At 26.7% G+C, this 24,991-nt stretch overlaps 2 protein-coding genes across 5 annotated transcripts; one reads left to right on the forward strand and one right to left on the reverse strand.

Annotated features, from left to right (window-relative positions):
- Positions 1-360: 360 nt before the first annotated feature.
- Positions 361-12,318, forward strand: LOC132917796 (inositol polyphosphate-4-phosphatase type I A). Of its 4 annotated transcripts, none has more exons than XM_060978716.1 (18): positions 361-708; positions 763-894; positions 2,314-2,385; positions 3,653-3,808; positions 3,887-4,084; positions 4,159-4,670; positions 4,763-4,965; positions 5,028-5,188; positions 5,374-5,557; positions 5,634-5,838; positions 6,263-6,632; positions 6,721-6,995; positions 7,224-7,309; positions 7,384-7,606; positions 7,675-7,892; positions 7,951-8,360; positions 8,511-8,646; positions 8,743-12,318. In XM_060978716.1, the coding sequence occupies exons 2-18, from the start codon at positions 777-779 to the stop codon at positions 8,873-8,875; spliced, it is 3,660 nt and encodes a 1,219-aa protein (XP_060834699.1). In that variant the 5' UTR covers positions 361-708; positions 763-776; the 3' UTR covers positions 8,876-12,318. The 4 variants fall into 4 exon arrangements, with proteins under 4 accessions (XP_060834699.1, XP_060834700.1, XP_060834701.1 ...); XM_060978718.1 differs by lacking the exon at positions 361-708 and adding an exon at positions 1,583-1,636 and having other exon boundaries at positions 762-894; XM_060978717.1 differs by lacking the exon at positions 2,314-2,385.
- A 351-nt stretch (positions 12,319-12,669) lies between these two features.
- LOC132917795 (transcription initiation factor TFIID subunit 1) lies at positions 12,670-24,900 on the reverse strand. Its single transcript, XM_060978715.1, has 25 exons — positions 24,242-24,900; positions 23,955-24,158; positions 23,706-23,891; positions 22,336-22,643; positions 20,587-20,973; positions 20,239-20,479; positions 19,957-20,091; positions 19,671-19,894; positions 19,370-19,490; positions 19,171-19,312; positions 18,965-19,095; positions 18,685-18,906; positions 18,302-18,561; positions 17,132-17,303; positions 16,906-17,047; positions 16,571-16,840; positions 16,149-16,507; positions 15,825-16,061; positions 15,608-15,752; positions 15,242-15,532; positions 14,251-14,393; positions 14,063-14,185; positions 13,842-13,947; positions 13,035-13,187; positions 12,670-12,978 (listed from the first exon to the last, which is right to left on the reverse strand). Exons 1-25 carry the CDS (start codon positions 24,704-24,706, stop codon positions 12,746-12,748), a joined length of 5,400 nt encoding a protein of 1,799 aa, XP_060834698.1. The 5' UTR covers positions 24,707-24,900; the 3' UTR covers positions 12,670-12,745.
- Between the last annotated feature and the right edge of the window lie 91 nt (positions 24,901-24,991).

Genomic DNA, 24,991 nt, shown 5'->3' on the forward strand with positions numbered 1-24,991 from the left:
GACCTTGGGTGAATTATTCTGTAGGTATTTCAGTATTTGTGTATTACACTATTGTCCACTGAATATATAGCTACGTCACTACAAATCGGTCGTGCCCTTAGCCCGTAGGCGTCAATCCATAAACTGTATAATATATAGACATATAAATGTACCTACCTATATTGACATATTATGATATTTACTTCGAATTTTACATGAAAAGAATATATTAAATGGAATAGGATATGGGTATTTTGGGAATCTACGTATATATATTTCAAAAATAATCACAAAAAGGTATACATTTTTTGATCGTCCTAAGAAAAACTTTGTTATCAACGTCATACGCTTTGGTCGTTATCACAAGATGAAAGTAAAAAATATTCATCGTTTCACCAAGACACCAAATACTATAGATTATTATCCATAGTATTTGGTTTCACTCATAATAATAATATTTATTTCAATAGGTTCCTATTCAAATTTTAATCTCTTTTCTAAATTATTTAGTTTTTATCTATACAGATCAATTTTGACCGTTTCTAAACATGATGTTATTTTTGTACAATCCAAAGTAGAAATGTTATTAGTGGAAACTGAGAATGGAAAACCATTTTGGTTAACTACACAGTTCTTTACTGAGGCAGGTAAAAAACAAGTGGACACATAACAGACATGGTTCACTATTGTATTTTTCACATGCAATTTACCTGGTAGACTTGTTTGTTGGTAAGTATTCAAGTATGATTTTCATGCACAATATTTGACTCGCCAAATTTTTAGGTCCAACAAATGAAATGCGTTTCAATAAACAGGAGATGATCACATTGGCACAACAACCATCTAATAAATTTGACAAAGAAGGACTGTTATTTGTTCGCGAACGCCAAGAAGGGTTTTTTAGAAGAACTGAGAGTGAGTACCTATTGGTTGGCTCTAAATGTATAAATAAAAAAATTAAAATAAAGTATAACAAAGTATAAATTTACCATTTATATCCCCTAGAGACTTTCTGTTATAATCTAATATTGGCATAGTTTACAACAGCTTGGCATGTTTATGTATGAATTGTGTGTTTTACTTCATTATTGTTTGGAATTTTGCATGATACATATTAGTACATTTACATTAATATTATTGTAATTGTATTAGTTTAATTATATATATGTCTTGAATTTAAACCATATAACATTGTGTATAAAACATATTGGTCAGTTTTGAAATAACTGAAAACATATAACATAACCGGAATTAATATAATTATTTTAACAAAGTAAAAATTTTATAAACGTAGGTTTAGGAAGATTAAAAAAAAAAAAAAAAAAAATGATAATATAGGTACATCAAAACAGCTATGAGTAAGTTATTAGTATGTTTATTGTTATTATTATGATATATGACTATAATAAGTACTTGCAAGATAAAATTGAGACCGATAATAATATGTAATGTTACTGTAATCAAGTTCAATATACATCAATTAATAATAATCCATTCATAGCTAAAGCCTGTAAAATTATCTGTGTTATAATACGAATACATGATAACATTATAATTCATTTATTGTTTTATCACTAAATAATTCTAGATTCCGTTTTTTTAGAACATTGCAGAAGTGTCACTAATGGGTAGTTACTTCATTCAAAAATTTCATGCAGTAAGCAACTTTACTTATTTGTGTTTGTGGGATAAAGCTTTGTATATGAATAACTAATGCAAATTTATAAAAAAAAAATTATGTTATAAACATATGCTATCAACCAATATATTATATTGAATTGGTAAATTTTTTGAATGTATTGTTTTGTTTTTTTCTAATTATAACTTTTATTTTATTTAAAGAATCTAAGTTTTTGAATTTTGATAAACAATTATGAAGTGAGACATTTTTAAACAATTGAAGACATTATCTATCTGTTTATAGTTAAATATATAATTTTGCATTTGAAATATATAATTATGCATAAAATTAATTTATAAACTATTGTACCTAATTATCCTTATAGTCCTGCAGATCTTAAATTAAAAGTATAAATATCAATTTGAGTACAAATATAAATCAGAACTCTTGAGATTGAGGTTATTATGACAATAAAAATAGAATTTGATGACTATTTTTATAAAAGAATAAATATTATGAACATTTTTGAAATTATAATTTATGTGTGGATTTCTAAGATTGTGAATTGTGCTATTTTGGCATTTAACAAAAGAAAATCTAATTATTGTATTTTGAAATATTTGTTTTTGTTTTGTTTAAGAGACTGGAGGTCTTATGTTTTTTTTCAATTATAATTGATTTTTAGACTATTAGATTTATTTAAACAATTTCAGAGAGAGATTCAAAACGAAGCAAAAAGCGAGAACGTCTAAGCGATTTGAACTGTTATGGCGGATCACATAAAGGTATATGATTATTAGCATTTAGAATAATTAAATAATTATATGATTCATAAACAAAATAAGAAGGTATGTTAAGTGGTTTATTTATGGCAGAACAATAAAAATGTATGCCTATATTTTATTTCAGCCAATCTGGTTTTACAATATTGCAAAATAATATTTGTATAGTTTGTATATGCTAAATGCATGCAAATCCAAATTAAAGATAGCAATAAAGGAAATTAGTTTTCATTGTTATACCTAATTAAACTAATCAATTTAGTAATTATATAAAACAACATTTATGTCTATGTGTACATAATATGTTCTAATTAAATATTTCATCATTGATTAAAAGTTTAAATTAAATATGATTTGTGGTTGGCTTTAATGGCTGAATAATAAATTTTATTAAATGTAGGGAAATTATGAACTTTATATTATTAAAATGTTCATAAAACAGTTTTTTCCCACCTTTGTATTATAAGCAGACTGTACATTTAGTTGTCCATTAATATTTAGCATGAGATTTATGTATTGTTGCATGATATTATATCCATGTGCAACCCATTACTAGCCAACCTAACAGTTACTTGTTTATTTATGTTGAAATAATCTTTGAACCCTGCATGTTGATAAGTGTTAATTTTTATGTCAAAATTCAAGGTAAAATTATTAATATAACTAATACAATAATTTTATATTTTCATTATTATTCTTGTTTCATTCTGAATACAAATAATATTACACCTACAAGCCTTTCTCATTTTATAATCATTTTACAGGTGAGGATGATTTTTTTATATTTCAATCTATTTTATTATTTTCAATATCTTATTTTTATATTACATCTATATTTTCTGAAACCATCGTCTGTGATTACCCACATTAAAAAAACTGAGTATGTCCATATGTGTTTAATGTTTATAGTTCGATCAACCACAATTACTACATACACCTATGAATATACTAGTTTAATTATTGTGTTTAACAGATTATTTTGATTTCAATTTTAAATTATAGATGTTAAATGTGGGCTATTATTAAGTTAACTAATATCAAAAGTTAAAATAAATTTCTTTACTTAATTTCATAATATTATTACTATAATATTTATCTTTTTTTTTAATGTTAAATTTTATTATAAATTGTATATTACTATTCATAATATGTTTGCTTTTATATATTTTACTTAAATAGCCACCATGTGTTAAATACCTTAAAATCAAATTTATGTTAATAATATTTCATTGAAAATACTAATATGTGTATTTTATTATTTTTTTTAAAGCTAATTTTGAGCGTTGGTGTCGTTTAAGAGGAAATTTGCTATTTTATCTCAAATCTCACGATCAGCTATCAGATTTACTAGGTGTTATTGTTCTACAAAATTATTCTGTACAATTAGACGAGTCTCCACCAGAAGGACCATTTAGTTTTCAAATAGGTAACATTTTTTCAAGTTAAAAATTATATTCCTTTAAATGTATTTAATAACATAATTACTAATAATTTAAATTAATAGTATTTGAAAATGGTATTTGTCAACAAATTGCTGCGCATACAGAGTTAGAAAGAGATTCTTGGTTAGAAGCCATAAAGCAAGCAAGCTACGAAATCATGCGGGCGAGACTGTTGAATTTAAGAAGGCAATTAGAAGAAAAACGAAAACCAGATTTAGATATTAATATGTGGAGATTACGTAAAAATCAACCTAAATTAGGTATATTTTATTAATACATTGTCTATCTAGTTATATTTTTTTACTATCATATTTTATACTTGACCATGTTTTAGATCTAACAAAGGTACCATTGTGTGAAATATGTTTTTCTTGTGATAACCTGATGTGTGATGGGCATGGACGTTCTCCAAATCCAGCAATTGTTGTATCAATTTGTATACCAAGCGAAAATGTTTGGATAAACTATGCTAATACAGAAGTTATCATCGATAATAGTAATCCAACATTTTTGAGAACTATATGGTTACAGCGGAGTGATGGGTTAACTGAGGATTGTATTCTTCGAGTATCAGTCTATGATGTCCGAGAATGTATTTCTGGAACTGCAGTGAAAATGGGACATTGTGAAACAACACTTTGTTCGTTGTTAGAAACTACTCATTCAGGAAACAATGGACAACGTGTCCGTTTGCCACTGTCTTCGCCAAGTATTACGTCTGATTCAGATAAAATTATTGGTTTTGTGTCCATGATGATTTGTCGCCCAGATAAACAGATTGGACATAACATGAGTACAGAGTCCACACCATGCAAATCATTAATGTATAACAATCATAACTTTCCTGTAAGTTTATTAAAAACATCATAATATGTATCATAATATATTTATAATATATATTTTAATTATTATTTATTAATTTATTAATTTATTTATAGATGGTAAATCATCGTAGAACTCAATCATTACCTCCAAGACTTGGATCCAGATTACATGTTCCATTACAGAACTATCTATATTTATTATTTGACAATGTATCATTTGTGACATATCGTTTTCATTCTGGCCTAAGGGGTGATATATCTGTTTATGAAATAATGGCTGAAAGCAAGTTATGCTTTTATTTACCTCAACAATTATTGTAAGCATTAACTCATCTAAGTTAGTAGACAGCAAGTGAAATTTAACCAATATTGTACATAGAAACATATGGATTCTTGAAGAAAAAGAACTTTTACAAGAAGTGTCAGGAATGGGTGAATTATCTGAACCATGGCATTCAAAACAAGTAGAACTACTTGACCGACATTTACAACTATTACATTTGTATTCTCAAGCTAAACAAAATCTAGAAAATCAAAAAGGTAAATTTATATTCTCTTTGACAAGTATAAATTGTATTTAAATATTATTGTAAATTAAGGGTTTAATAATATATTTTGTTGTTGATTAATTAGTTATTTTTAATTCTAAATGAATAATTTTAAATGTATTTAATTCATATTTATATGTTAATTATTATCTTTATAGTTAAATCAATTTTTTTTAGGGGTTAATTTTAAACCAAGTTCACGTAAAAATGACCGTTCTTTAGAGTTTGCACCAACAAACTTACATTTACAACGTATTTGGGTTCAAAATGATACACTAAAAAAAAGTGGATTTTATGATACAATAACAGTTGGTGCATTTACTGCACATTCACACAAGTCTAAAACTGGAGGATTGATAAAGTAAAATACATTTTTAAGAAAATATAATATTTATGTTTTTGTTTATATGTAATATGTATGTATATATTTTTTCTAGACTATTACAACAACTCAAAGAAGCACCACTTAAAACAAATGACCATGCGATGGCCAGTAGTAAAATTACTATGGCGTTTGATGCAATTCAAGCAATTAAACTTTTAAGACGAGAGGTAGTGGATGCAATGAAAAATTTGTTAAATTTAGCTAAAGACAAACAAACCTCAGGAATGATGCCAATTTGTAATGATATGATATCTAAAGTAATTATACTTAAAATTTACTGTTAAATATGTTTGATGTTTAGCACTAATGGTACCTATCTTATGGTTTGATTGTGACAAATGTCATAAATTCAGAGGTAATTTAAGAGAGTGGATGGGTAGGTATAGGCATTTCGGTCTTGAAATTGCTTAAAACCAGACTTTAAACTACCATGCATCATTTGTCATAGGCATTTTAGATGGCGCTACTGTTTAACACTATTTAATAAATTAAATTACTGTTGTATGCTTATTAATAAGTTAAGTTCTATTAGCTACTTTTAATTATTTATTACTATCTAGTATCTATTATACTTAAGTATATACAAGATAGCTAATCCAATTAAGCATATATAACCAGAATATATTCCTTTTTTTTTTTCGTTTATTATGTATAATAATTTTAACTTATTATAATTTTTAGACTCGTATTTTGCTAAGCCTTTGGGATCCAAAGCTTGTTGAAGAAGCTTTAAATTTTATCGAAGAACATAAAGTGACACCTGTCTTGTGTGATGACAATGAATCTGTGAAACATCCTTCAAATTATCATGTATCGCCATTTAAACGTATAGCAAGCCAGATAAATTTTGATTTACAATCACCAGATACTGAGGATTTGTACACTCCTGAAAGCCCAAAATGTTTGAGGAATTTGATGAAATTTGATTCAAAAGAAATCCAAGAAGAACATGACTTTAGCAATAATGAAGACCAGCAACAGTTTATTGTATTTCCAGAATCTAAAGGTGAAATGGACAATAATCAAGAAGAAGACGCAAATCATGTTTCTGGTATGCTGTAGAATCAAATTTAATATTACACTATATATTTTAATTATTTAAGTGTTATACAAAAGGTATTTAAATGAAATATTTTTAGGTTCAAAAGAAAATTCATTACTAAATGAAAGCAGCAATGGTATGAAAACAGGTCAATTTTTGGACACTTATTCAATGTGTAATTCACCGTCAGCCAACTATTATAAGCCTACTGAAGAACCAGAACCTTGGGAGCTTACTCAGTTGAATATTGAAGCTAGTATTATGTGTCTTGTGAGCAAAGTTAAATTTTTATGTGGCCGTTGCAATAGTCCAGCAGTGAGATTGAGGTCTCAAAGATGTCGTAGTTTTCGTTCAAATTCATCAACGATACAGGTAAATTATTTTTACTATTCAAACTATTTGTAAATATTATGTTTTCTTTACTATGTTATTAAGATATATTAACTTTATAAACATATTTTCTTTATAATATAAATTTTGTAATCAAATAAAAATATAAAATACTTATTTATAATTGTATAATAATACTATAATATATAACTAAAGTATTAATATTATTTAGTATTTATAATAACTATAAAATATTATAAAATATTTTAGCCAACAAATTCTCATCAGCCTGTGAGCTTAGATTCTAGATTTACTCAAATTGCTGATAACGATGCACAAAAAACTACTAGTAACAAGTAATTATATAAATATTTTTTCTTATCTTTTACTAAGTTATTAAATAAATTAATATATTATTTTATGCGTTTAGTGCACCTTCCAGAAACAAGTTTACAGAAGGGCTTGATTTTAATCTTATGACTGATTGGGGTTCTGAATTAAAGCCAAGCATGCGTAAACTTCGTCAAGCTATGGATGGACTTTTGAAAACGGCTAGACTTACACATAGTGTTTTCAGAGTACAAGAGGATAAACGGTCAGCTGAAAGGTCGTGCAATGTTCGTTACCGAAGACATGTTTGTTTTTCACAAGCGGTAATTAAAAATTAATAATTGCAATTATATTTAAAGAACACTTATTAATAATTTTAATTTTGTTTTAGTTAACTGCTTTGGTAAGTGGTTTAATGGCAAGATTGTGGTGTCAAAAGCCTGAACCTGAATTTCTGTATGTGTTATCTTCAATTGGTTGTTTAGCCTCTTTTGAATGTTTATTGAGTTACTATGGTAATGAAATTGATATGTGGGGTGATATGGCTGTTGCCATTGAAGACCTGGCTACTGTGAACTTCACCTTATTACCATTATCGCAAGCTGTTAGGTATTATTTATAAAATTATAAAAATAATATTTATTTAATAATTAATATTTTTTTATAGAGAAAATCCAAAAGATGAAATCATGCCACGTATTGTGGGTTCTAAGAATTCATTATGCGTTTTATTACCAGTTCCTGATTTAATTCAGTCTCTATTGCCTTCTAAAAATATTGCTCCATTTCGGGTTACACCTGTTTTTTTTAATATGGGTATTAATGAAATGGCGACTATTGCAGAAAACCTTGGAAATACAAAACCACAAGATAGTAGCAATATTGATAATTTTGAAAGATTAAGTGAATTCTGTTCAAGATACCGTAAACTTAATTTATCCAGTAATGGTGATTGTGAACGGCAAGGTACTTCTGTTGCAGAATTAATGAGCAATTTAAAAGATTCATTACAAAGCAGTAAGAGTAAAAATGTAGAAATACTACAAACAGCAGCTATAGTGTGTCGCCGTTTGAAAGGTAAAACATATTAAATATCTTATATCTATGATAAAATTGAATGATTTGTATTTATATATATTTTATGCTTGTTTAATGCTTTTATTGTTTTTGATTGAATTGCTTTTATTAAAATTTGTATTTCAATCTGAATAATTTTTTTAATTTTAGGTTTAAGATTTACTAGTTGTAAAAGTGCTAAAGACCGAACAGGTATGTCAGTCACATTAGAACAGTGTTCTATTTTAAATTTAGAGTATGGACTAGCAGAAAGTGAAATTCAACAAGCATTAGATTGTATGAGAAGGTATATTTAATTGTTTCTATATTATAATAAAAATAATAGATAATAAAAAACTTACAGTTGTCATAATATTCCATTTAAATATGTTGTGTCTTTCAGTGAGGGGTGTAGGAGAGAAAATGCATACAAAAATACCGGTGTCAGAAAATATGCATTTAACAGATTACAACACTTTACTTTACCACAAATGTATAGACCCCCGGCTGGTACTTATGGATCAAGCCAAACTTAAATGGTTACCATGGTTGTTTATTATTTTATTACTTTTTTATTTCATTTATTATTTTATTATTGATTTTTTCATCCTTTAAATTGAAAAACAAAGTTGTTTGAACTTTATAATGTTCCTATACTGAGACTGTTGTCTGATGTACTTAGAACCTCTGCAAACAATTTTTGAAGTAAGGAAAACTCGCTATTATAGTTTATAATCAATAATAATAATATATTATTTATATTGTTGTGGGTTTTATTTTCAAGAGAAAAAAATTGTGCTAATTAATTTGTTTGTTGGGGTCACAATAAAATAAATACAGTAGTTGTTTCTTATTCTGAACAAATCGCCAAATAAGTTGTTCCCAGATTAAGTAAATTAGTAATAATGGTTTATTTGGTACTAAAAATGTTGCCTATAATATGTGGTGGTTTGCATTATCTAATGGATAAATTTATTAGTGAATACTGTATTAGTATTTTAATAATGAATTTAATTAGTCATTATTCGTTAAATACATTTTGATAATTGTGACTATAGTAGTTTGATTAAATATTTATTATTTAGTCTGATATTGACATTAAATTATGGAAGCATATTTTTTGAATACTGAAATAAAAGTATTCTAACAGCAGTTGTGATTTTAGCATTGAATACAAATTTGCGTATAAATTTATTCATAATTAATTCAGGACACTGCATAATAATACAATTATCACAAATTTTAAATATTTTGTTTCAACTCATCAAATAGGAAATAATTTTCTGGAAACTAAATAGGTAGATACTGCAATCATGGGATGAAATATTTAATTTTGATTAGTAACAATTTTTTTTAAAAAGTTATTTAATTTGATTACCTTGACCGTTTAACAATAATTGTTTATAAATCAGTGACTGAAGCTTAGCCAAGAGTGCTGAAAAGGCTGATTGAAATTGCTTAATTTTATTTATTTTTTAAACAATTTTTAGTTTTAAATTCATTTTTCATTTTATTTAATGCTTATTTGACAATTATATTATTATAATATAAGGCTCAACTCCTATTAGGTCGGGGAGGCGTTCACAAATGATATTGTTTTATAATTTTGGAGAAAATATTTGGGAATAGAAATATTGTTCTAAAATTATTTCATAGTTATCGAGAATTATAATACAAATTTGACTGATTCAAACAATATAAATATTGCCAACGACACACTTTTTCACACAATATTCCCACAAGTCCTATATATTCTAATTATATAATACAAAAATGATACCTTTTTCTCCTATTTGGCTATAGAATATGTATACATTAAATATCTAAAAGCATACATTATAGAATCATATAAATTTAAATTAGAATTTCTGCTCTGTTTTATATACATGTGTATAAAAAATAAGCTTAAAGAACTTTCTTACAGAATTGGTGGCATATAATTTTAAATAAAAAAAAAATCAATTCTATTTAATTTTGAGACATCTATTTTTTCTCCTATTAACAACATTTTTAGTAATAATTATTGACTGTGTATCATTTAAAATAACAATAACAAATAATTGTAATCATAGTTTTATTATTTTATTATTAAATACTAATCGTATACTGTATACTTAGTGTATTAAAAACTGGGTTTGTACAATTGTTATTATTTAGTCTATTTTATAACAACTAGTAGATGATGACAAACAGTTTTTAAATTTAAACTTAAATTTTAGATAATAATTATACTTAAGATTTATCATATTTTAACTGTTAATTAAATCTTTAATTACATTATATTTATGTTATTTGTCAATTTTTTAAGACATGATATGTGCCAAACTTAAATCAAAAATTGTTAAACTTTAATCTATTCAGTTAAATTTTACAGTTTAACTTAAAAATATTTAATATACTTGGGTTTGAGCGCGTGTCTTCCTGTTATTATCAAATCATAGATTCTCTATTATCTAAGATACAATTATGTTGCTCAAAATGTACAACAGAACCTTTAAATTATAATATAATATTTATTATATTAACATACTTTTAAGTTAATTAAGAATTACATTTAAAATCCATTCAAATATTACCTTACATTGTGTTTGTCCAATATACAATTTTATTTTATTGATAAATGTATACTTATAATCATTTTGATTTTTTAAAATTTTATAATTAACTAACTTAAGTTTCCAGTTTGCACATTTTTATTTTTTGAAAATTATAGCTGAACTGTTACCATCAATGTGTTTTTAGAAATTTAGTAATTTTCAACAAAATATTTATTATTTGTTATGCAATTTATTTTTATTATTATTTCTTCTACATAGTATGTTTATTTGAACATATAAATTATTATTTATCAAAGTTATTACACTGAAATTGTTTTCGTATCAATTATTGTTATATTGTTTCTATTCATATTATTCTAAAACAAATTTTATTATATAAATTAGAGAATTTTTTTGTACTGTGATTATATTATTTAACAGCTCACGCTTACCTTTATGTTTTATGACTTGATATTTTATTATATTTATTTTGTTGTACCCGACTATCTGTAAATTGTAGTTATATTATTTTATGTGCAATTAAATTTTTTTAAATGATTTATTGTTTATTATTAAATAGTGTTTTCAAACATCATTCAAGTGTAGAATAAATCACTATGTAAAATATATCTTATATTAAAAAATTAAATATCAAATTTTGTCTAACATAACATAATTTGTTTTTAATTAAGTATATTAATTATTAGTCCAGAGCTCGTAAGTTCGTACACTAAAAAATGCATAAATTAGCATGTATTCATGCTCTTAACATTTTTAAAATATGCACTATGTAAAAAAATCACAGGCAAATTTTAAAAGTTTTTTATTCCTTTTAATTTTTATACGCTTTAAAATAATCAAAATTAATAAAAAAAAAAAACAAATCAAAACCAATACTATCATTTTGTAAATAGGAAAATAAATAAAATAAGAAACAAAAGAGAATCAAAATATTTAAATAAATAAATATAATATTTTTTTATGTAATAATAAGCGCTAATAACCCTAAAAAATCTACTGTATGACAAATATGCCTTTACACACAAAATATTCAAAAACATGCACTTTATATAATTATTACCATTGTTATTAAATAGATTTATATCTCAGTTAGCATGTTTTCCTGTGTAGCAAAAAATACATGCAAATGCATGAACTTACGAGCGCTGATTATTACTGTACTTAGAATCATAGACCTATTAACTTAATTAATTTAATATTAAATTTATTAATAGGTCTATGCTTAGAATATTATGTTAATATATTTAAATTAATTTATTAATAATTAATGGCCCATTAACCAACTGCACTTTGAGTAATCAATTATGCTATCTTTTATAGAGTGTACTTAAGCTGGCCTATTGTATTATTTTTGTTAATCAAATATATTATGTAAACTATTTAATATTTATATTAATAAAGTTTTTAATTGGTACTAAAAATATTGTTGCTGTATGGCATTAATTAGTATTTGACAAATTAAATAGTCAACTAAAATAATTAGATTTAGTTGATACGCTTTATAATTTATGAGTAATCTCTGTCTTACACTCTTGCTGTGGTAGACAAATTTCAATATTTTATTAGGTACTTCAAATTAATTGTCACTAGGTATTTCATTGTTCATCCACAGAGAATATGTCTTTCATTTTGAAGAATTATCAAAAATATTTTTTCTGCTTATTGTAATGAAGTCCTTTTTTATATTATTAATTATAAGCCAATCTAATAACATATCCATTTTTTACAAGACAGTGAGTACAACATTTGATACAGAAAAAAAACAAGTATAATTATGAAAATATATCAAATTTACAAATAAATTTATTTTATAAATACATTTTAAAACAATTAACAAATAGTGATCACTTAAAACCACAGTTCTCCTAAATCACCTTCAGTTTTAATATCTAAGCTGTCATCATGAGGACTGTCTTCATCTGAATCGCTGATTTCCAAATCATCTTGGATATTTGCACTGGTATGATTTTTAGTACTTGACCCTGTGAGATCTTTTTCATCACTTGTGTCTAGATTTCGGCTACCGGTAGGCAGGAAGTCTGAAGGATCATAATTTGGATCGAGGTCCATACTTTCGTCGGCTATTAAAAAAACAAAAATTATATGCTGTTAGATTAGTATGATATTCGTATTTCACCTTGGATTTGGTTGGAGAAAGTTTCAGGAGCAGGATTGTATCCCATGTTACCGAGCAAAACCATGGCTTCTGCTACTTGTTGACTGTCATCATCTGGCGGATTTTCTCCAACAACTTCCATGAAATCATCTTCTTCACTCGAACAATGTAAATCTAAAAATAAATATAACAAAATTTAAAACCATTTAATATATATCTTTATATATAAAAATTTTGTGTAATGACAGCTATGTACGCTATGCACTCCGAAACTACTCAACCAATTTTGATGAAATTATGATCAATGTGTGTGATTTGATCTCCATCATAAGATAGGATAGTTTTTATCTCGATTAATTACCTCAATTTTTTTTTAATATTGTAAATCAAATGTTAATTATATTTAAGGCTGTGCTATTATTTTTAACAAATGAAACATAATCGGTTAATCAAATAATTGAAAAATCTATTATCCAAGTAATTGAAACAATCAAATATAATCTATATTATCCAAAATCCGAATAATCAAATTACTGAGTTTTTTTAATCGGTTATTCATTATTATTAAAATAAAAAATAAACAATCTTAAACATGAAAATAGTTGTTTGTTTTGACATGAAAAAAATCTAAAATGCTGATGTTAAAATACAATGCTTGGCAGGACAGTAATGTCAAGTTGATAAATCGTAAATATCATCTATACACCAAAAACATTATTTATCCTGACACTAAATGTTAGCATTAGACAACCAAATTTAACATGAATTTATTTTGAACGGATTACGAAGTGTACGTTATTTAGCTATTATATGTATTAAACAAATTACCGTCTTCTAATATGTGATTAGTTTCTGTTTTGAAATTACTGTCTGGATCCATTTGAAATTCTATATCTTCAATGTTCACTTTGTGTTCTCTTGGTGAATTCAAGTTCTAAAAAATTTTTTTTTATTATATATGTGAACAGAAGATTGTTGAAAATGGATGATACAAATTAATTTTGTTCTACACAAATATATACTATAAATAATAAGTTAATATAACATACATCCTCAACATCTTGCATGTCTGCATAATCATCCTCTGCAGCAGAATCCATATCAACTTGTTCTAGAGCTCGGGCCTGAACTAAACTGATATTTTGTTCCACTTGCGTCAAGTATTGATCAAACTGAAATTTATATGGAATAAGATTTTTTTGTAACAATAATCATATATTCATATTCAATTCTTTACCTCTTCTAATGATTCTGTAGCCACACTTATCAATTTCTTTGCTTGTTGTGTAAATTCTGAATCTTCGCCATTATATGCAACACTATTTTCAAAGATTAAATTTATGTCTGCCAAAAATTCCTTACGATTATGATACTTGTGACCTGAAAAAAGTAAATATGTAACATATGATGTTATAAAAAAGATTAACTGCATTATGTTTAATCAGGCATGTGTAAACCTTGCTGGCATGAGGGCAGAAAATTCTTATAACTACCATAATCTATAGTCAATGATTATTGTATTTTTACAATGATAATTTATTAATAACTGATATAGTTTAAGATATAAGATTTCTTTATATAATTATATTTATACATAACATTTGAAGAAAAAACTTAACCCACAAGAGGAGGAGCTGCTTACTCTGTTTTCTCTAGTATGTATACACCTATTTGCATATTATGATCCAATCAAGTTCCAACAATTAATAACTCAAATATTGCTTAAAATCAAGCATACTAACCAGTCTGCGACTTATGGCACTTTTATATTTCTGTTTGACACTTACTCATATAATACACAAGACCAAAATGAATAGAGATGAGAAAAATCTTTCATATAACCTAAGTAAGAAGACGTAAGTTGCTAGCAATAGACCTATTAATCCACTACTCAACTAATTAACTCATAAAATTCTTCATTTACTAAAATTATGTCTGTACAATAATATTTAAATTAAAAATCTATTATTTTATAAATTCTATTATTTTATTTATATATTTTTTTTATCTTTCTTGTTATGAGACTCGTTTCAGACATTGTGTACAATATGACTGGTCTTAATATTATTTTGTAACTATAACTGTTTTTTCAATTTCTTCAATAATTGAACCTATTAACTTAGAAAATACATTGAAGCATTTATTTCCCATTTTAATATGTTAATTGTTAGTAAATATAATGTAGAATTATAATAATAATTTATATAAAAAATATGAATAATACTCACTAGAAACACGTGAAGCAATAGTTTCTAAATCAATTGGTTGTTTAATGACATTGTAATAATCCTTGACTAATTTACGATTAACTGGCTTCATGAATGGCCATGCTTCGCTCATAGTCTTTACTTTACCAACAACATTATCCAATATAAATGTTAATGCCACTTGGTCATTATCATCCAAAAGTGGATTGATTGCTTTTTCTAGTAACATAAGACGTTCTTCTTTTTCGTGTAGACGATCTACACAAACACCCAACATACGACGAGCAGCAACTGTTAGTGAACTTTTAGCACCTTAAATTGAATTGCATTATTGTAATTTAAATAAAATAGATTTAATTAAAAAATATAGTGTCATCATTTATTCACCATTGTACAAAGTAGAATTTTCTACAATTTGATTGACATCAGAAAGAAATTCTTCACGGTTCTGATATTTTTTCAAATGTAGTCCATCTCTAATAGATTGTAAATCCATGGGTCTCTGCACTATATTGTAGTAATCAGGCACTTTCTGTAAAATAAAATTTTTAGGTAAGCTAATCAGATGCATTCATTAAACAACTAATATTAACAGTTATTTTACCTTGACATTAACTGGATAAATAAATGGATGCACATCAGGCATACCACGCATTTCATTTAATATAGATTCAAAAATTGTGGATAAAACAATTAATGGGTCAGTGCGGCGTCTATTGGCAGAACGATCTGGTTTCTTTAAATAATCGCAATGCAGTTCATTCTTACGTTTCTTGTTACGTGATAAGGCATCTTTGGGTACTTTCAAAACAAGTGATCTCCTTTTTACTTCTTCAGCATGCTAATAAACAAAGAAAGATGTATTTACAATATATAGTACACAACTAAAGTATTTTTATTTCTAATTCATAATTAGCAACAAACAAACCTTCAAGAGTTTACTGGATAATGTGACTTTAGTTCCATCTACATTAACTAAATCTTCATCCTCTACATTCATTTGTTTTTCAATTTCTTCTTCTTGCTCTTCAGTGAGAGCAACATTAACTGATGCATTAGGATTTAGATTGTATTGAGGACAGGCTTTGTTCGTTCTCATATGACCAACATTGCCACATGCTCCACATCGGACTTTTAAGTCAGGTTTCATTTTACTGGGCTTTGGTTTACGTGGTCTCGGTGGGGTAGCTTCCATACGTGGTTTAGGTATAGTAACAGTGCCAGAAGTAGGCATTGGTACATCATTACTCAAAGAATTGCTCTTGTTAACCATGGAATAACCAAAACCTTAAAATATATAACATAAAATATAATAACGGTTATTAAATGCATTAGGTAATATAGATTTACCAGGTTGTGGTTTTGTATTATTAGAAAAGCGTTCACGTTCTTGATTTCTTTTTATACGTCTCAACTGTTCTTGTATTCTTCGTTTTTCACGTTTCATCTCTTCTTTTTGGGCTTCATCCATAAGCGCGTATTGACGAATAAAACCTTCATCTCTTGTGGTTCTAATTTTTAGATAAGCATCAATAACGCCTGGTTTACGTACAACTTCTGTTCTAGTGTATTCTTTTCCATCCGATCCTTGAAATGTTCTATATATCCTAAGTACACGACCTGTAAGTAGAATTAAATATTTATTTTTTTTTTACTGTTTGTATGATAATTGTGTTCAATCATACCTGGTTGTCCAGTAGATGAAAACTGCATACTATCATCATCATCCATTTTCTTCTTGTCTCTTTTACGCATGTCATCACTCGTGCAACCCATGATCATTTTACGAAGTTCATGACGTTCTTGTTCTTCTTTTTCAAGTGACAACTAAATTTAGTAAAATTATTATATATAGTCATTTATTAGATTTTAATTTATTTAATTCATTCAAAAAGAAATTTAAGTACATACTTGTGTGCTTGTTTTTTTATTTGACAACATATTTTCAATGTTTTTTCCCATTTCTTCAATATCAGAACAATCTTCTTCATCAAAACTTTCTCCTTCGTCTGTAGACAACACTTCATGAGATGAAAGCACTCTATTTTGTAAATCAAATATTCTTTGGCATTCTTCTTTGTATCTAAAATATATTGATAAAAATTTAATATTTAATTATTACAAATAATAATATTGCTAAAAACAAAAGAACAATATATTAGAAAAATTATATACATTTTCTTTAAATTTTTTAATAGATCAATATTATTAGTCAACAGTATAAATACGTTCACCTTAGAAAACGGCAATTGGCAGGTACCTTATTATTAAATACTCTACAATTTGGTTAGTTTTAAATTTAAATTATTTGTATTAGCGTCTCCTATAATTATTATTTCATAACTTCATAAGTATACATAAATTAGAGTCGAAAATTTACATTTTTTGAGTGTTACATCAAGTATACTATGTGCTAAAGAATTCAAGTTTTAAATTCTTATGAAATATATACCTCTAAATATTCTCTAATATTCTCCAATTATAAAATTTGAAAGTGCTTTATTTTGTTTTTTTAACCAGTTTTTCTACTTTTTATGGTTTTTTTCAGAAAATTCATTGGAAAATCTATAAACAATAAGGCAAAATGTCTCGAAAGTGAAGTTTGATTTTTTTATAATATAAATATTTATTTTGATTTTTTAGTTATAAACTTTTCCTTGCTAACTTTGTTTCAATATTTTTTGTAGTCTTTAATTATATTATTTTTAGCACAGTTACAAATTATGTCTAGTACCTACATTATCATGTAAAAAGAAAGTTTTTTTTTTTTGATTAAATATTTTTGCTCAAATTTAAGTTTTTTAAATACTTATAATGATGTAGCGCTTATTTTAAAGATTTTAAAGTGTTATAAGTCCCGAGCCCTGCTTATAATTATTTATAATTATTTGTCTAACCAAAATATTTACATTTCTTTATTCTTTTTTACTTTTCTAACTTTGTATATAATATATATCAACCAATTAATTTTATTTAATATTATGCCATATTATAATATATTATACAGTAAAAAGGTGTTTATTAGTGAACATGTAAAAATTAAAATTATATAATTTTTATGATGTATTTGAATATTTTTACCTTTCTTGGTGTTCAGCAATGGAAAAACGATTGCCTCTTGAAAATTTTGTCATTCCTTCTTCACCGGCTTTAGCTTTTTCAGTAGATAATGTACGAACTACATCAATAACTTCCCATCGAGACAATTTTTTTATTTCTTCTTCAGGTACAGCAAATTTTCTCAATAAAGCTTTTGCATTATTCAATGACAATCGTCTTAAATCGGCATCTGTTCCAGTAACCATACGTTTAGGTTGAGCTTCTTGTTCTTCTTTATTCAACTAAAATTAATACAAATGTACAATTATTATTTTATTTTTTTTATAAAACATTAACTTATACAAAGTGATATAATTTATATAATATTGAAATTTAACATAAATAAAATATTAAAAGTAACATACCGTTGGTTTGTTAGGTACTCGTACATATGAAAATCCTTCTCCACATCCAGTAGGATCTGCAGGACCAGTGAGTTGAAGTAAACACTTATTCTTCATAGCTTGTATATATGCTCGAGTTGTCATCCATGGTGCAACTTTGATTTCATCATCCATTTTTAGTTGCATTTCTTCGTCATCGTCTTCTAAGCTAGTTAAAATAAATTTTTCTCCATAGCCAGCATCCTATAGAAACATTAATTAACAATAAAAATTTACTGAATTAATGGAATATTTAAATTACTTTAAGTCTTTGCTCGGCTGCAATCATGCTAAAATAAGCACAACATTGCTCTGGTGATACCATGGCACGAATTTCTTCTTCCGATGGTAAACGAAAATCAGGTTTAATTACCCACCAATTGGAATCAGATCCTATATTATTAAAATAAATATTATGTTATTATTGTTAATTTAATTTATTTATTCTCTCTAATTATCATTAATTACCAGTTCTTTTAAAATCGGCACATAGCTTAAGACGTTTACGAATGCTACTTTCTGAATGTGATGGAAATGCTTTTTTAATGTCATCCATTTTTATACGTCTTGGATAATCAGTACTTTTCCAAAATAGTCGATAAATAAAAACCTAGTAAGAAAAAAATATTAGTACCTACAAGGATTTAAAAAGAAATTTATTTTTTACCTGTAAAAAGTCTCTCACAAAATTGTTAGCACGTTTAGAGTTTGGACCAGGAACTTCATACAATGGACAAAGTTGACCAGATGTAAATAAAGCATCTATTTCACGTATGTAATAGGCATGCCTGAAAATTAGTAAACAATATATAACTAAAAAAATAACATTGTAGTTATAAATTTAATATAAGTAGTAATATGTAATTAGGTATGTTTCATTTTTTAGTAAATCTTAGCCAAAATAAATTAAAGCTCAAATCTATTGAATTTAATATAGTACTATAGTAATATAATATAGAATTCCTAACCTTGTTCTTATAAGTAAGAAATCGTTTTCCAAAGGTTTGTGTTCATATATTGGTGTTCGATATAAATTATTTTCAATAACTTGAATTGTTCTACCAGGTGATAGCACACCCAGAAAAGGTGAAGTATGGGCATAGGCAATTTCTCCAAATTGTAAGCTTGGTGGACCAGGGTCTTTGCCAATTTTACGTTTATAATAGTTTTTAATTTTAGAGCACATTCCAACCTAAAAAAATATTTAGATATCAAATAAATAATTATATTTTTAGTTAATTTATATATATATACTTGATTCAATAAAGGTGGGTGTTCTTCACAATATTCAACTAGAATAATTGAACCATCTCGGCCAGTCAAGTCATCAGGTGTTCTCATGAAAAATACATCACCTCCTCCAGAAGCTATTCGTTCTTGTTCTCTAAGCTAAATTAATAAATGTGTTGATAATTCATAATGTACTTAACGTGAATAAAATAGACATCTTTAGAATGTTGAGCAAAACACAACTATGGATGTACCACTAGTAGTATATTTTATCAATTTTAATATTTAATTCAATGTTTTGTTTACCTTAGCTTTCTTTTTAATGTTTTTCAAAAGAGGCTGCACAGAATGAAATATAGGCTGAGCAACAGCACCATGAGAATAACGTTTCATAGGAGGACGATGGAAATTTCTTAAACGCATTGGCCCCATATGAGTTTGTATAAATGGGGCTTTTAACTCAACAACGGGCGTTGAATGTTGGATGATATTGCCACCTCCAACTTTAAGACGTAATGATGTTTCAGATGACCTTGGTTGATAGTAACTGCAAGTTTTAGAACAAATTGAAAAATAGTTAGTATATATACTAAAACATAGTGAAATAAGTAATTTTAGAATTAATTTGTAATAAAAAATCCATATATTACATACCAGTCATTTGATACATTAAATGGATCTCTGTCTGGTGATTTAGGTGGAGGCAATGGAGTATCTTCTTCAAGAACATTAATCACCCCAGCTTTACCAAGTAGAAGTTTTGATTTTTTAACATGAGGATGAGGAATTTTTACTTTAACTGGAGTAGCATTATCTAGTCTTTGTTTTGCAGGATCTACATCATCAGGAACACCCAATATAATATTTTCGTCATTGGGATCTAATGTTAATATTTTTGGACGAGGTATCTTTTCCATATTTTTAGCATCCCAAATGATTTCATCTTCCCAAGTACCATATACCAATTCTTCATTTTCTACTGGAAATATAGAATACCAGGTATCATCTGTGGTATCATTTATTGGCTGTTGCTTTGAACCCCTAAAAATGTTTTAAAAATTAAAATAAATTAGTGTAATATAAAAATATAAAACAATATTATGTTTATATGTGCGCATATAATAAAAGACATGAAGAAGCTATAATCCAGTATGAATGCACAATAATATAAAAATATATACCCTTAGACACAGGCCGACGGGCAGCTGTAAGATACCTAGTATATATCAAATAAGATCAATACTATATAATACATATTGAATATTTAAAAACAACACAGTCTGATTAATATATAAAATCATCTACATCTACCAGTCACTACTAGATTTTACATCCTTACTACTTAACACATCTTACCTACCATTAAAAATGTCAACTATAAGAGAATAGATAACTTTTTATCATCACTAAACTTGAATAAAGGCTGAAAAGTGATCAAAGTTTACTTCCGTGAGTGATTTATTGACATACCCTATTTTAATGAAATATTTAACTAAGTATGTACATCTGTTCACTTTTTACTCTCTCATATATTTTAGTTATTTGAACAATTTAATGATGGATGACTAGAATATTATTCTAAATTAAATATTTTATTGTCAAATAGGTTCTGTTAAGTTATATTCTTATTTTAGCTGATCTGTAATCATATGAATTAAAATACTTTATATTATTTATATAAAACGTCTCACCACTATAATATAATTTAAATTTATCCATATAACATAATTATGGTGAACAATAGCACCAGATTAAATTATCTTGACATTAGTTAAAATATTAAATTACAATAACCAACATGAATAAATATTTCAATATAATATCACATTGACATGTTTACTGCGATTCATGCCATTTGGCATCAAGTATCTTGTTATTACATGCACTACAATTTGGTTAGCATTATAATTAAACTATAATATGTTTATTAGTTAGTATTTCTTATTAGTATTATTTCATAAGTATGTGCCTGTCGTACACTGATATTTTAATTTGTCTATTTTTAAGATTTTTTTTTAAATTTCCATGGATTTCGTGTCTCAACAAGTATACTAAAATATGATATGTAGTAACCACGTATAAGATCAACAATTAAAGAAATTAAATTAGCCAGGTTACTACATCTGGGATTACTTTTATGAAGTTTTACAGATCGTTATCTGCAAAAATCTATCTCCTTAATAACTAATCCAATGCGTGCATATGCAGTTGAGTCTGGTTCAGGTTTTCCTAGGGAAATTCATGAATAGTATTTAAGTTCAAAGTTTTTAATTATATATTAAATCAATTTTTATTTTAAGGATTAGGGGTGGGTGAACCACTAAAACCCCCCTTACGTCCCTGTATATATACATATATAAAATTTTTTAAATAACTTGTTAAAAACATACAAAGAAAACTTACATATTTGATTTTGGAGTCATTTTATTTTGTGATTGTGATACATTTATGTTGGATGTAGCTAATCGTACTGATCCACCTGCAAGAGGAAGCATTCCTTTTCCAGGTTGGCTAAAAGCTTGTGCAGTACGATTAGTACTACTTGGTACCCATCCAGCAGCATTAGTCTTGCTATTTAATTTTTGAAGAACTTTATGTTTAATATCTTCTCCATTCCATATTATATCATCTTCCCAATGCAACTGACTAACCATTAAATAGGCGTCTTCTGGATAGGGATTTTCTTCTGGAGTGTTTTCTATATCTTCAGTCTGAAATAATAATCAATTTTAATAAATAACAGTATTCAAGAATTGTGAATTTTAACAAAATTATTTTGAAACTGAGAATCTTTGAATTTAATTTTTTAACATTTGAGGACAATTTTAAAATTATGAAGTCTTAATATTTTTCAATCAACTTTAAAAGCTTTGAAAAAGGTGTATTAAGACATTTAAGACTAAAATAATTTGAAAAAGAAAGAAAAAGAAAATAGTTTAGGTATCTGTTAAGTATCTATATTTTTACTATAACTAAAAGTTACCCTACAAAAAAAAATGTATTGAACGCTACGTGCTAAAAATTAACCCCCTTTTTTTTTTTTTCGAGCAACGTGTGCCATGAAAAATATTATACAATATATAATATTCAATATTGTAAGAAAAATATTATCATAATTTTATTGTATAATTAATGTATTAATATGAAAAAGATTAGTTCAAGTACAATATAACATTACTTTGTAAATTATTTTTTTTTTGTTTAACACTTTGACTGCTGACGTCGACAAATTGTATTTGTTCTATGCGGCGGGTGTCGACAACCTGTATTACTTTCTGATCTCTCCCTGTAATACCAGCATACAACAAGCTATTTGTGCTTACGCCTCCGCACAGATAAATGGTTGAAATTGTTTAATTCGCTGTGGTTTGAGATTCCCGGTATATTTTATATTTTTATTATATTTACTATTATTACGAAAAATGTTCAGCACAGGAGAATCGCTGAGGTCAACCCATGTTGCAGTCAAAGTGTTAATACTTGAAATCAGTTCTTTAATATTTGACTTGTAAAAATATTTTAATTTTTCACATGCCATCTCGAATATGCGTGTCACGGATTTTCCATCCGTGGTATATAATATATTTAATCAATGGTCGTAGGAATAAACAAGATACAAAGATACTAGTGAATGAGAAAAAAAATGTATCACTATTTTTAAGTGATAGGGTATGTGTACTAATAATTTAATGAATACTAATGGACTAAAATTATTACCTATAACCTATTTTTTTATTTATAAATATAGAATGGTTTTTATAATATTTTCTTACTTTGTTGTCTTTAAGTTTAAAACCATAATCAAATTCTTCTCCATTTTCAGGAACTCCCAACATATCATACCACAACTTTGCTGGACCACATCTCCAGTATGCTTGATTATTTGAACCATCTTCATTTTCTTGTTTATTTGGATTAGTTTGTTTAGAAAAACTTTCAATTGGTTGTAAAAATTTTTCCTAAAAACTAATTATTTAAACAAATTGCATAATAATATATATATATATAATATAGAAAATAACCTCATCGTCACAAGCAATGAATTCAGGATCTGGTAATGAACCATATTCAAGACACAGAAGTTGAGTTTTGGAATCATTATCAGAAGAATTATAATCATTTGCATCACTATGTCTTCTTTTTTTACGTTTTGTTTTAACGTTTCGCCAAACTTTAGGTAAGCGACTTGATTTATTAGGCTTAAACAATCTAGAAAATCTTAACACCTAAAATCAAAAGTAGATTAGAAAGAATTTAGAAAGAATTAAAGGCATTTATTATTTCGGTATATAATGTGCATCAATATTACTTTTCCAACTCTAAAATCAGGAAACAATGTCGTTACATCAACATTTTCATATTTTGAAGGTAACATAGCAGCCAGCGGTGTTTCCAGCCGCTTGGATTTATCAGTTTGTTTATCGTTTTGTTCATTGTCACCGTCATAGCCACTTTCCAAAACTTGCTTTTTATAGCTAGTAGTTTCATCAGCTAATTCGTCTATATCAAAAAAATCCTGAGCTGTAGGTGACTTCTCATCAACAGTATTTGAGTCTTCATGACCATTCTCGATTCCTCGTAGTTCAGATGAGTCAATGACTTCGGACACCATCGAACTAAACCCAAGTTTGGACAAGGACGCCAAGTATTTTTTTGTATCTTTGTCCAGTAAGTCATCATTTTCAAGCTGCCCGCTCTCATCGATGTTCCCAAACATAAAACTTGTCAAGTCGAAATCACCCTGTTGGGCTTCAGAACTGCTGTCATCGTTCATATTTAAGCCGAAGTACAACCAACCACCACAGCAAATTATTTATTCATTTTATAATTTCAGTTTCTTGAACAATAGTTAATACTTTAGTATAACTTGCTGTATAATTAAATAACTTACTGCGATATACAAGCATTACACCAGAGAAAAAAGATTAATCGTTTAATGTTTAATGTTTATGACTTAATGTCTTAATACGAGTACGAGATAATATCACAGAATAGATATAATAACAAAATAATGATAATGGTACAGGAAATGTTAAAAACGAAACAATAATTACCATTA

This window comes from Rhopalosiphum padi, chromosome 1, assembly GCF_020882245.1.
Source record: "Rhopalosiphum padi isolate XX-2018 chromosome 1, ASM2088224v1, whole genome shotgun sequence".
Classification (NCBI taxonomy): Eukaryota; Metazoa; Arthropoda; class Insecta; order Hemiptera; family Aphididae; genus Rhopalosiphum; species Rhopalosiphum padi.

Coding starts and splice junctions, on each gene's coding strand:
- LOC132917796 (XM_060978716.1), top strand. CDS start 777: ATGCGTTTCAATAAACAGGAGATGATCACATTGGCACAACAACCATCT. Junction 5,189..5,373: donor AAATCTAGAAAATCAAAAAG/GTAAATTTATAT, acceptor AATTTTTTTTAG/GGGTTAATTTTAAACCAAGT. Junction 8,361..8,510: donor AGTGTGTCGCCGTTTGAAAG/GTAAAACATATT, acceptor TTTTAATTTTAG/GTTTAAGATTTACTAGTTGT.
- LOC132917795 (XM_060978715.1), bottom strand. CDS start 24,706: ATGAACGATGACAGCAGTTCTGAAGCCCAACAGGGTGATTTCGACTTG. Junction 20,092..20,238: donor ACATTAAAAAGAAAGCTAAG/GTAAACAAAACA, acceptor TTATTAATTTAG/CTTAGAGAACAAGAACGAAT. Junction 18,562..18,684: donor GAGTACCTAACAAACCAACG/GTATGTTACTTT, acceptor TATTAATTTTAG/TTGAATAAAGAAGAACAAGA.